The 14,260-nt window shown below is 36.2% G+C and overlaps 1 protein-coding gene across 1 annotated transcript in view; it reads right to left on the reverse strand.

Annotated features, from left to right (window-relative positions):
• The window catches only part of LOC306885125 (ribosome biogenesis protein bop1), an 89,246-nt gene that overhangs the window by 10,645 nt on the left and 64,341 nt on the right, over positions 1–14,260 (reverse strand). Inside the window, exons 4-10 of the mRNA XM_079441471.1 lie at positions 12,512–12,666; positions 12,314–12,431; positions 10,566–10,667; positions 9,922–10,134; positions 7,509–7,670; positions 6,419–6,499; positions 5,917–5,986 (exon numbers count right to left, since the gene is read on the reverse strand). Coding sequence (XP_079297597.1) covers positions 5,917–5,986; positions 6,419–6,499; positions 7,509–7,670; positions 9,922–10,134; positions 10,566–10,667; positions 12,314–12,431; positions 12,512–12,666 — 901 coding nt within the window. The remainder of the gene's footprint in view (positions 1–5,916; positions 5,987–6,418; positions 6,500–7,508; positions 7,671–9,921; positions 10,135–10,565; positions 10,668–12,313; positions 12,432–12,511; positions 12,667–14,260) is intronic.

Raw genomic sequence — 14,260 nt, forward strand, 5'->3', positions numbered from 1 at the left:
CATCATGATCATTATTTGTCACCTTATGGTTTATGTTTGCAAGTACAGGAACAAAAAAATAAAATAAAAAATAATATTAAAGTATTAAAAATAAACTAATATTGAATTTTGCTGAAAACTTTTAACAGGGGTTAGAATGACTTTAAACAACTGATAATTGAAAAGTTGTAAATTTGCAGCAAAATCAATATTAGTTTTTTTTCCAAAAAGCACAATGTCATTTTACAAAGCTTGTAAAATTAAACTGTAAAACTGTACACAGTTACCACCCTTAGTGCATAATTATATCCATATCCACATTATGAAGGCATATAATTATAACATTAAAATATATTTATTTTTGTGATAGCATAATGCAATTTATTAACACTTAAATTCTCTTTAAATTTACCTAAAAATCAAGTTGTCTAATAGGTAACGACTCCCTTTCATTCGACAGCTCCAGAAGTGTTAGACAGGAAACCCCTTCCTTGTATCAGCCACACAACATCATAAGCTGCCGTAAAATCTCATTTTAACTTTTATACCTGCATGCTTCATAAACACAGGGAAAACAACACGGGGGAACGGGCCGGGCCTGGAGGGTGGAGTGTAATAACTCCAAAACCCATAATCACTTTTTAAGTATTGAGCTGTGTGGCGACAGATATAGCAGGAGGGACGGGCTCTGTGGCGGACACCCGCTGGCGGTCAGAGAGGCCTGTCTGGCCTGCACAGCTGCGGATGTGTGTGTGTGATGCAGGAGACACCAAAACTTTCCTGTAGACGTTCAAACATGGTCGCCGACCATAAATAAGATTGGAATGACGGTAATATTTGCCTTTATGGAGGGGAAAAACAGCAATAATTTTAAAAGTCCATTTTATAGGACAGTAATCGCACTTTGAGACAGAAAAAAAAATACAGTAATATGTCCCAAAGGATGACAGAAATTGGATGTTAAATTCAACAAGAAACAGCATTAGCAACCCCTTTTACATCTGAAACAAGTGAAATAGGATATTCTAAGGAAAAAATAAATAAATTATGGAAAAGTACTTGAATATATCAGTAATTGCTCATGAAATGTCACAAATGGAGCCAGACTTGAACGGAAGTGATAGTTGTTGTTCACAACTGTTCAAAATGAATCGCAAAAGACCAAGACATGTATTATTATTAAAGTTAAAAGCCTCCATTTTTAATTTACATTGATTTTTGTATAATTGTATGACTACTACTTGTCTATAAATGGCAAAAAAATGCCCAAGAATTTACTGGGTCATGTGATGAAAAGCATTTTTAGAAACATCTATTTCTCATAGTTCATACCCTGAAATGGCCCGTATGTCCAGGGCTTCTCACACAGGGTCGTGTGTGTTGTGTAGCGTGTTTTTGGAAGTGTATGGATCTAAGGCATAAGCACTTCCTGTGGCTGAGCAGGGCTCCGCAGACCACTCTGATCTCTTTTAGCCGCTGTTAATTTGTAGTTGTGTTTTTGGAAGGCACCCAAGAGCTTCCTTTTTTACTTTAAACGCCAACTTCACAAATGCACCCAACGAATCAATTCTCATGGAGTTTTTCGATCTATCGATCTAGCTTTTTTTTCTTCACAGTTAGACTTTTCTTAGTGCTGGGTGTTAAATTGAAGGATTAGAAACAGGTGGATTCAGTTTGTCTGTATATTTAGATATGATATGATCTTGACCTCTATAAATCTCGACCCCACACTTTAAATCTGTTCAAAAGGTTCATATCTCAAGTAAATTAGACTCCAGATTGAGGTCTCCGCTGATTCAAGAACATGTGGATTGCAGTGAGTTCATGGTGTCCTGAGTGACAGTGTCATGCTGCAGTTTATAATGTCACCACTCGTCTTCGTTTGGCCACATCATTAGTGAAGAATGCCGTTTGAGGCTCTCTCAGGCCACGATCAGAGCTCTGTAAATGTAAATATGTACACAGTCGCGTAACCTCAGCATTTCTTCACCGCATTCTCTCATGTCATAGACTGCAATCTGAGTACAGCACAAAAACTGTAACTGTAGGTTTCACGTGCTGTAATTGCAGTGTTTTCGTTTTGCGAGGCTGTAAAACCAAATTCTTGCGAGATTCTCATCATTGCTGCATTTTTGAAGTCTTCAGAAAAAGTGTTTACATCTGAAAATGCTCTCTTCAATGTGGGATTTCCCCCCCCACTGTTTTATCATCTATAAGTGTCTGATGACTCCGTAAGGTAGGAGCTATTTGACAAAGTTTAATACTTTTATTCAGCAAGGATTAAATCAATTTGTTCAAAAGTGACAGTAAAAACATTTATGTTTTTGAATGTTTTAAAGATTTCCTTTTCAAATAACTGCTGATCTTTTCTATTCATCAAAAAATACTGAAATATTACTGATTATATAAAAATATACCATTTTCAACATTGGTAATACATTGGAAATACTATTTCCCAAGCAGAACATCAGCAAATTACAATGATTTCTGAAGGATCACGACACTGAATACTGGAGTAATGATGCTGAAATTCAGCTTGCATCGCATTTTGTTTATACGGTCTGTTTTGATCAAATAAATACAGACTTGGTGAGCATAAGAGACTTCTTTTGAAAACATTTTTGACCCCAAATGTATGAACAGTAGTTGAAGGTTAAAGGTTTGATCATATCACTAACCTTAAGTATAATAAGTAAGGGATAATCAACGGTTTGCTGGGCATTAAAGGATTTTAAATGCACGACACGGAGGTTGAAATCCTTTAAATGTACGGCAAGCCGTTGATTATCCAGCTTATGTCATGGTCATTTGCCAAGTTATAGACAAGTTAAAACTAGTATTGCTCTTTGCAGCGCAACATTTCACCGAATGGGTAAAAATGACAGTTTTGTGCGCGATCTGTAATCTCCGACTCTCTCTCTCTCTCTCTGTGTGTGTGTGTGGGTTTGTGTGCATCAATTAAAGCACCGCATTAATATGGAACGGTTATTAAGCTGACTTGGAACTACCTGTGCATTAAACGGTTTTACCGCATACCTGCCAGCCAATCAGAATCCAGTATTCAGACAGACCATAGAATAACTTGTATTAAATGACGCTTGACCAAGTAAACACCCTTAACAAGAATAAAAACTAAACTGAGGAGCAAACTGCTGGAGTTTCCTGATATTTGCAGGCACTTAAAATGAATAAGCCCAGTTTTACAACCATTGGCTGCACAACCTCTACAAAAGACTTTCCGACTTGCAATTCCCAAATCAGCACACGCAAAACTGGGGAAGCCCAGGACGCAGAGGCTGAACAAAGTCCTGGGACAAAAGACTCACTAGTGCTTTGTCATGATCACCCACACCATTGATATGGAAGAAATCATCTCTATTAAACACACACCAAACAAACCCAAGGAAGTTGGGCAGGCCCAGGGCGAGAAGGGTTGTGATGCCTGGGAGGTTGTCAACTGCCAATTTTTACTGTGGGAAAGTGTATTTTATTCCTACTTTAATATATTTTATAGCTAGACAAAAGAGCAACCCCTCACTGTAGTGGTTTTGCATATGCGCTTTATGAAGTTCTTTGTTATGGACGGCTGAGCAGATACTGCCTCTAAAGTGCAACCGCCTCCATCTACACACTTTCTTTCACTATTTTCCGCTCTTTCCCCCTGTTTATCTGCATTATTTGAACCCCAACTGCAAAGCACTCTGGGAAACCATTTTCATTCTGCGTATGAAAGGCGGGTATTGTTACCTGGATCACCTCATTCAAATCAGACGGGCAAATTCGACCGCATTTTCATACTGTATGAATATCATTTGGTTTCTGTGGATTTGGCCGCGCCGCTCCCATTGCTAACGCTGAGTGAAATTGACTGCATGTGTTATTAAAATGATGCTTTCTACTCGTTTCGTTCAAGTAATTTATATGCCCCTCGAGTTAATAGCAATCAGATGCCGGCCCTACTAAGGGAATACGATGGATTATAGCGTGCATTTATGTATCTAAAGGACCACGAACCGAAAATACGGATAATGATCAACAGACTGCACTCAAGAGAGGCCTTTCCTCCATTATGTATGAAATCTTTTTAGACCTAAACATATAATCCTTGCAGAACTGGAATAACATTTGTATTTTCTCATTACATTGAGAAAAATCGAGATTTTGAAAGTATTTGTCCAGCATTCAAAGATAAAAAAAAAATCATTTTGGAGAGAAAGTTATGACATATTGATGAAAGGTTAAGATTTTTTTTTTTTTAATGACAATATTTTTAAAAATAAAAGGGAAAATTAAGATTTGCCAAGTGTTTGTACAGCATTCAAAAGTTAAGTTTAAGTTTTTTTTAAAGAATAAAAAATTTAAATAATTCTAAATCCTTATTTTTTTAAAAAAAAAGGGAAAAATACAGATTTGCAAAGTGTTTGTCCAGCATAGAAAGTTGTTACATTTTGATGAAAGTTTATGAAAACATTTTTTTTTCCTTTAAATTAATACACATTAATAATCATGGACAATAAGACCATGATTACAATAGTAAATGAGGTAATTTTTAAATTAATTTCCTGAACGGACATAAACAGGAAAAAAAAATTGAGATTAAGAAGTTTAAGAAAGTGTTTGTCCTGCATTCAAAATGACAAATAAAGTGGACACGTCAACAAATGAAGTTGCTTCCCGGAGTGGCTAACAATAAGGACGGGCTGCCAAAACCTATAAAAATAAAACCGAAATCCATCTAGAAGGGAGGAGAAGGAGACCTATCATGAGTGGGCCGTGATTGATTTATCCGTGTTGCGGAGCGCCAGTGAATATGGACATTTCAGGCGCGTCTGTGCTCATCCTGGCTCTGCTAAAACCCGCAGGCCTCCCGTAATCTCTCTCATCTCCGAATGGGTCGCTCGTCCCGTCAGCGCAGAGCCTCGTCTCCCTCCGCCAAGAGCTATGACATCATGGCGGGTGAGTGAGGAATGATTTCAGCAGCTTGTTAGCTACCGCTGAGGTAAGAGTGCTGAGACAGACTTAACCTCAAACGGTCCAATAACACCTCACATACAGAACAGGGGCCACATTTAAAAGAACAAAGTATTCCAGAATCAATCTGGATTAATTGGTAAATCATTTTAAAATAAAAAAAATAAAAAAATTGTGCAAGCATACTATTATACTAACATAACGTGTCTAAATACTTAAAAAAAAACAGCTATCATAACCGTATCATTTATTTTTAAATTTCTTTATATGTTTTCCTATTATATACGTTAATATATATTTCCTATGAAATATATACATATATATTACTCATATACAGAAATATACAGTGGTGTGAAAAAGTGTTGGCCCCCCTTCCTGATTTTTTTATTGTATTGCATGTCTGTCACACTTTAATGTTTCAGATCAAACGAATTTAAATATTAAATCAAAGATAACACAAGTAAACACAACATGCAATTTTAAAATTAAGTTTTTTTTATGAACAGAAAACAAGATCCAAACCCACATGGCCCTGTGTGAAAAAGTGCTTTTTTTTTTTTTTTTTAAATATTATTTATTTATAAATTACTTCAATTACTTTCTCCCTCTCTCTATATTTCTATATTTATTGTAATAACACATCTGTATTACATACATCTGCGTGTATATGTATATATTTTTTTCCACAGTAAATGCAATACATCATTTTTATTGATTACTTATTAAACTACTAGAATTATATTACGTAATTATTAAATAAATACAATTCTACTTTATTTTATTAAATATTTCAAAATATTCGAAGCAAAAAAAATTTTTTCCTGTATCAAATAAAACTGTTGCGAGCACCATGGCTTAATGTGTCGGAGTACATGTGGCAACCAATAAGACATGGCTATAATAAATTCTCTTGATAATCACTACTACCTGTGCTGGACATTTCAGCTAGAATAAGACCGGACTCACCGGATACAAGCCACTGTCCGCTGGGAGAAACACTGATGCATCGGACCAGACTGGAGTGTCCGTGGTACACCTGTCAGACACAAACACCAGCAACATCAACACAACATGCAGAAACAGAGAGATCAGTCAAGGACACATTTATTATTATTATCTATTATTTCACATTAGTCCATTACCACCAAACATATTTAGTTGATTTATTAACATTTTTGTTCTTCTTTAACCCAGTCCAAAAGAACGATAGACAAACCCTGTTACATGTCTGCAGTTTTACAGCCCCAGTCTACAATTTCAACAACAAAAATATTCGCTTTCTGATCTTTTTCACCCACGCGGTACAGTAAGTAACGGTTTCCTGTCTCAAAATCAGAGCCCACTGTCCTGCCATTATAAAGTCTAGGCCAGAAATATCACGGGTATCTGATCTACAAGCTGCTCCTCTGACTGTCATCATCCCAATCAGCCTGTGAAAATGACTCCAGAGCAGTTTAAGATGACGTACCAGAGACTGGGTGGTTGGGAAGGGCTGCAGGTCTTTGGGTTTGGGCAGTTTGGGAATCAGGTCTTCTGGGTTCACATTCACCTGGATGAAATCAGGACAACATTCTTGTTCATTTGAAGACAAGCTTTTGCAACGTATTTAACTTCTGTAATGTCATATGCTATTAGATGAAGGCTTGGTTTTATTATTTGACTGCTTTAATGCTTTGAAAACCAGTTACAATATAATATTTAAAAATATCAGAAAATTATATAAAACTGTTACTAAGTAGTTATATATATAAACCTTATTTTTTACTAGTTAACTTAACTCAGTAACTGAGTACTGATGATTTAATAATTATATATTTTATTATTTTTGCTCATATATGTGAATAGGATTTTTATGTAATGAATTATTCTCAATAGTAGCTTTAGTAAATTAGTTACAATAATTACATTGATATAATAATTCATACTCTTTCTTATTTAATATATATGAAATAATTGTGAATAATAACTCATTAATATTACATATAAAAATATATGGAAATTATGTATATGAAAAATAATACCTCTCATTTATGATTTTATGAATTATGCTCAATCTCTTTATGATAATAGTAATTAAATTATTATAATACTTTATTATACTATTTCTTCTTAAATATAAATGAAATTGTGAATAATGTAATAACTCTCATTAATATTACATATAAAATGTACTGAAATAACTGACATTTTTAAATGAATATGAAAAATAATGTTATTTATGATTTTATTTAATCATTTTTCTTTAATGTGATTTGTCATCACATTGCTGTCTTATTGCCAGTATATTTCTAATCAACTACAACAACTAAATCCAGACATATATACACATATACATATATAAAAAACTGCTTCCAGCTATTTTTTTTGCTGCTTGATATTTCAAACTGGTGTATCTTGCCATATTATTTTAATGTACTATCTTTGTAGTGCAAACTCATAACTGAGTTTTTTTTTTTTGGTGATTCTGTAATTCATAATTCTGTTTGGTGGCAGAAAAGCCATCTTCATCTCTAAGTATTGCTGTACTCTGTACAGAACCGGATGTAGAGGCCTCTCACCCTCATCTTGCGCTGCCGGGGACACAGGTACAGGTCGAGGCAGCGCTCGAACCGCTCGTGAATGAAGCGCGAGTATGCGGGAACGGCCCGCAGGCAGGCAAACTTCTGCGGCAGGAAACTCAGCTTCCTGTCCTCGGGGTCCTGCTGCTCCCATGCCAGTCTCTAAACAAACACACACACACACACACACACACACAACAAAGAGCAAACGTTATGAGAACTCTGACAAAGCCGGTCTAAAGAACAGGTGCAGGCAAAATTGGGGGCAAAATTTGGCTGTATTTAAAGAGTAACTTGCAGAAGGGATGCACGTGTTCAAACAGAGAGTTTACTATAGCATGTAAAACATACGCAAATGACTTATAGGAAAATCGCACAGGCCTAATGGAGCTGGAGGCACAGGTGTGAAGTGATGCAAGCGTTTAGCCACTGAGTTCACTCAGAATGAATCTGCCTTTATTTACTCACACTTATGTCGCCAAACCTTAATACTTGCTGCTTTTTAAGTTCATAGTGACCAGAACTAAAACAGTGCAATGTAAAAACAGTGCATATAACTATTCCATATCTCCTCAACTAATGTTATAGTTTGTGTGAAGTCCAAAATTTAAGTCATTATTCACTGATAGTATTTACTTTTAATGTGCATCAGAGAAGTGTGTTTTTAACCCTTGTGCACCCTTATGGACATTTTTGTCCATTTTAGTATTTATTTATTTTTTTATAATTTTGCCTGTGTTAATGCTAACTGCACAAATTTTGGCTCAGGTGTGTATTTTTATTGGAATTTTAATATTCCACCTTCATTTCCATTAATAAATCTATTTTACACTAGGTACACAAAATTGTTACACTCAGCACCTTTTGAACAAAAAATGTCCCCATTGAAACCCATTAAAACTGTGTTTTTTTTTTTTAAATCGCAGTGCCGTTTAACTGTAAAATTATGCAATTTTTGTTAATAGGCTTTCATTCTGTTGGCAAGACTTCAAAATTTAATTTTTTTATCCATTTTTTACCAGATGGTGCCATTTTTTCAGGTTTGGTCTATAAAGGGTCTATAAAGCAAATACTTGCTTTATTCCTGTTTTCTGCTTCTGCGTATTATAGAGCCAGTTGGATAAATAATGCAGCTATAATTGTGTGGGTGTGTTGGTATGGATGTCAGAGTGTGGTTTGTATGCGTGTCATAAAAACAATTGTGTATGTGTGTGTTCTTGTAAAAATTGAGAGAGATAAACTCTACTGTAAATCACAAATCCAAGCACTGTGACCCCTTTTCCACCAAGGCAGTTCCAGTGCTGGTTCGGAGCCAGAGCCTAGTTTCAAACCGGTTCTTTGTTTTTCGACACCCAAAGCACCAGCTCCAAACCAGGAAAAGCGGTTCGTAAGTAGCACCAAAACATTGCTGGGCTAGAAGAAAGAACCGCTTGCGTCAGGGGCTAGGGGCGGGGTTACCGTGACCAACAAGACGAACAGAAACTTGGACCGCCATATTTGAAATAGCAGCAAAAAACACTAACACGTTTGATTCGCCGTGTTTGGATGCCGATGTAGGTTCGCAAAGCCATGAACATCAATAGCAACGCAAGGTCCGCCATTGCTGATAGTTTGTTTAGGCTTGTCCGGGATAGATCGGCGCTGCGCGATAAATCAACATTTAATAATTACAAAAACAGAAATGTTAAAAAAGTTGCTTTTAGACCAGGTTCAATGTTCGCGGTGATTTCAGCGTCTGCCGTCTCACTAAATGAGGACATAAACACATGAACAACATCTCCAGACCTGCTTTGAGACTCACTTCATGAGCATTTTACCGTTTGATTTGAGTAAAACTAGCATCATATCATATACACACAAAACTGTAAGGTATTCACGGCAACCCGTCAAAATAAAAGTTTGTTTTAACTTGGAAGACACTGCGACATAAATATATTAATATTGTTCAGCAGACAGTACTGCTAATACTAGGCTACTACTAAAATTATTAAAACTTTAGTTTTATTTTTAGTAACGATCACACAGCATTTCTTCCATGTTTTAATAATAGTAAACCCCCTTTGTTTGCCAAAATAAATAAATAAACTTTGATTTTCAATCATTTAGCGATAAATTAAATTAATGTTTTATGCCTTCATTTGAAAACCAGATACAGAATTTCTGAGGAAAAATAAAACATTTCATAAGGCTATTTTAAGAATAAATTTGAATAACTAAGCTGTTTTTATGCCTTAAAATAATTAGACATACACCAGAATTTAATAATAAAACATGGTGAAAGAAAATAAAACACCCACTTATGAAAGTGGATAAAGATTTTCAATTTCTTGAAGTCTTTATCAACCTAGAATAAATTAATAGAAATAATGACTCTGTCTGAATAATGACATTTGACAAATGCAGGTGAACGCACCTCTTCCTCTGACAGCAGGTATTCTGGAGGAGGGTTATAAGACTCCTCGTGACCAGGAAGCTTCATCTTGGGTGCTGGGACGTGCATTTTGTGGCGTCCCAGGATGCTGTTGGGGTCCTCCTTGGCCCACAGGTCGTAGTACTGCGGGGTGGTTTCCTTGGGTCTGCGTGGCTTGATCCAACCCATTTTTATGGCATGGACCAACTTGCCGACCTAACAGAGAGAGATGGATGCAGTGACGATACAGTAGAGAGAAAAACACACACAGTAACACATCATTGTCGTGATTGAGAGCACATGTGTACGATCATTACTCAAAACACTCGTTGCACACGTCGCCAGTTTACTGCATTAAACACATTGTATATAGTGACCGGAATCTGCCAGAATATCTTATTTTTTTACTGAAACGTTTGCAGGTCTGATTTCTTTCAGCGTTCTGTTTCAGATCCCCATTATGCCGGCGTTTTAGACCTCTTTCCACTTTAAAAACTATGTGGGAATCATTATTTGTAATGCAGCACAGCTGGGAGCAGTTAGGAGATGAAACATGACTATTCTCATGCCATTTCCTGATTCACAGTAAATATATGCTTTCACCATAAACGTAAAACGTAAGGTGTGACAAGGACAGCCGAACTTGCCTTCTCTTTCTCAATAAGCGAAGGAATAAAGCTCCGTTTGTCCTGAGGCCTGTTGGTGACGGGGTGAATCATCACTTCATTGGAGAAGAAGTCGATCGCAGGCTAGACAAAACGGAGAGACACAATTAAGCATTAATGCAAAGCAAGAGTTTGATCAATGGCATCATATCGTTATTACCTTACATGCAATTAAAGGTGCAGTTTAAAGACCTGGGGAAATTAACAGCCCTTTTGATAAAGGTTTAAAACTAGATGAGTCATAAAGCTTTGTGTGCTTACACTGACAATGAAATAGCACAGATGTAGTGTAAGAACTCAACCTGTCCAAACGACAGCTAAAAACCTTAAATCACAGCAGGCCAAAACCTTCTCAGAGAAGATGTTTTTAAATGTATCTGCTTTAAACCTTTCCATAAACCTTTATTTTGACATTTACATAATGCAATATTTATCCAGCTATAGAAAAATTAGTTGTAAATCCTTTTGACTGTTTATTACACATTTTTTATTTTTGTTTATATATAATTTACAATTATATTTTATTTGGTCTAAAAATAAAATGGCACAGAGCAATTTTCTATTACATATAAGAAAGTTTTGCTAACAGATGATTCCTGTGCACCCTTTTGTTTATTATATATGGTTTTAATATATACTTGCCCTGCTGCAGATATTAACTAAATAATATTAATTAAACGGATATACACACACAGTTTACTTTTTGTTTAATTAAATATTATTTAATTTATTAAATCTAACACTAGAACTCTATTATATTTCTATTTCATCTACTTGTTTTTCTTTTTATTTATTAAAATAATAATAATAACTTGACCCTCTAACACTAGCTTTATTCTATTCTTTATTTTAATTTTTTTATTATATAAGAACAAAAACTTGCTATGAGTACTATGCTAGACTAACAGGAACTTTTCACAGAACTTATATATTGTTGCTTTTTTGTTGGTTTGATGGCTTCTATTGTCCTCATTTGAAAGTTGCTTTGGATAAAAAAATTGCTAAATTATTTAATTAAATAAAGAAACATATTTGTCTAATATAACAGAAAATTGCTGTGCAATCTTAATTTATTAATATAAAAGTCAAAATAATTACTAGAAGACCTCCTATTATTTATTTTATATACTGTACCAATGCATATAAAAAGTGAGCAAAACCTAACAGTTTATTTGTGTTCTGGTTAATTCGGCATTGTGAAAATGAGAACATCTGGGCCAATCAACCAGACACAGTGAGTCGCAGTCAGATGACAGGTGGCTTTTTCACGCTTGCGCTCTTTAAAGACTGTCTGAGGTCGACTAACTGATCACAGACAGACCAACTGTGGACTGACTCACTTCCTGTTTGCGCCAGAAAAGACAGCGATGCGAAATTAGCACTGATGCTTGTAAAGTCGAAGCGGCTAAACGGTGGCCATGAAACCATCCAGACTCATTACCTCCTGCGGAGGTCAGACATGGCTGCGGTGTTTTTCTTAAGACGGCTAATTGTGCCCGTGTTAATGTTTCGTTACTTCATTTGTCGGTGGTGAACGCAGACTCGGGCTGGGCTTCGTGTGGCTTCGACGAGCTTCATTTTTTCCTCATCGTGCGCTGGGGTTATTATCTAGAAGCCCGTTTTAAGAGGTTTTCACAGACCAGACTGCAGATGTTGAGGTGACAAATTCTGTTACTGTCGGATCTGTGTCGAATCCAGCACCAACAGAGCGGAAAACCAGATCGGAATACCTCATATTCGTTGAAGTTGACGTCACCGAACTTGCCCTGCTGCAGACGGTGCACGAGGTCCACCTGCTCATCCGACAGACGGATATCAGCCCCCGTCATCTTGTCTTGGACGGTACGCCTAGTAATGACAGACAGAATGAGTGTTATACAATTACAGAGGTTGAACGAGTTTAAATGGACATTCCAGATGCTCCTCACCAGTAATCAGGATTCTCCATCTTGTCGAGAAACTCATCCAGCTCATCTTTGTTCCTGATTGGTTTAATGATCTTCTTGCCATCCAGATCATATCCGATGTGGGGATAATCCTTGTACCACTCCATAGGGATGTTGCCGACGGTGTTGCGGATGTCCTGTGAACGGACAGAGAAAGACCAATAGGAAAACTCATCAAGTTTAGATATAGCTGATCAACACCACTGAATATTTTGCATTTCTCTAGTACCTGCAGAGTAAAGGCCCGTTCACACAAAGGACGATAACTATAAAGATAACTATAAAGGTAGCGATATTAGCACCCACACCAGAGGACGATATTGTCTGTTTATTCTAAGCACACTCTCGTCTGCCACTTTAAATTCTCCAGCTCGTTATCCGCTTGTTAAGTCTGACGTCACGCCTCACCGCTTCCGCATCCATACGCTATCTCAGATACCATGAGAAAATAACAAAAGGTGCTAATATACACTCACAATGTGATATAACACTACCAAAAAAATATAATCCTTGCCTTTAACTCCATACCGAAATCCAAGATAATGAAAAATATAAATATAAAAATTATTTGTGTTTGGGACGCTGTGAGCATGGAGACTGTAGTGTACACCGTAAGTTTGAAAACGTTTAGCTTAAATGTTTAATATGAATAAACAGTGCTCATAAACGGCTGCTGAGGTAGTATTCTCAAGTGAAGCGAGTTGAGGCTTGGATCCGGAAACAGCGCTTCTTACGTCACCACTTAACAAGCGGATGGATTCTGATTGGGCGTCAGTGTTTATATCATTCATCAGCTGGAAAAAATTGTTCTGGAAGTGGTTCCAATGATATCATCTTTATCGTTATAGCTATGGTGTGGACTCTGCTGTTCTTTAATATTGATAATGATTTTTAGAACTATATCTTTATAGTTATCGTGCTTTGTGTGAACGGGCCTTAAGACTGGTTCGTATTAAACCAATCTTGGACACGCCCGTATGCAGCAATTTCCTTCTGCTTCTGTCTACTCTGAATGGAAAAAGATTAAAATCTAGACTAAATGTATTTGACAAGATCACACTGAAAGTTTTTTATTTCAATTTAAAACATTTTTATTTAAATATTTAATATAATTAAATATTTTAGACAACAGTGTTTATATAAGCACTCTGAGTTGTCTAATATAATAAGCTTATATTTGTATAATACAGGAAAAAATACAATGAAAAATAATTTAAAAAATAAATACATGATTAGCGATGACTAAATAGTACATAAGCATGAATATAAAAAGTATTCCATATTATAGAAAACATAACATAAAAAGCTAAAATATTAGAAAACTAAAACACTCAAATCATTCAAACACTCAGTAAATCATTGTGTAAAGCGGTTAGGTCTAATACTGATGAAAAGTTTTGAATAACCACAAAAATGAACATATTGTGATCCAGATATCAATATATCATTGCACCGTCACTAGTAGACTAGTTCTGCTGGTCACACTGAACAGCTCTGTCATTCCCTCGACCTCCTTTACTAGCAGTCACGGTCGGGTTACAGCGGTGCATCAGGACGGCCTCAGCTCTGCAGGTGCAGAAAACAGTCCGCTCTTCATTCAAGCTCACTAACCTGCCCACTTTACAGTACGCCACAAGAACATTACACAGCTAGGACTGCTAATAAACCAAGCAGAGCTTTGGTCTGAAAATAGAGATTTCTTTGTCTGGGAAAGACGTGCACACACACTCT

Source organism: Barbus barbus (assembly GCF_936440315.1).
Source record: "Barbus barbus genome assembly, chromosome: 19".
Lineage (NCBI taxonomy): Eukaryota > Metazoa > Chordata > Actinopteri > Cypriniformes > Cyprinidae > Barbus > Barbus barbus.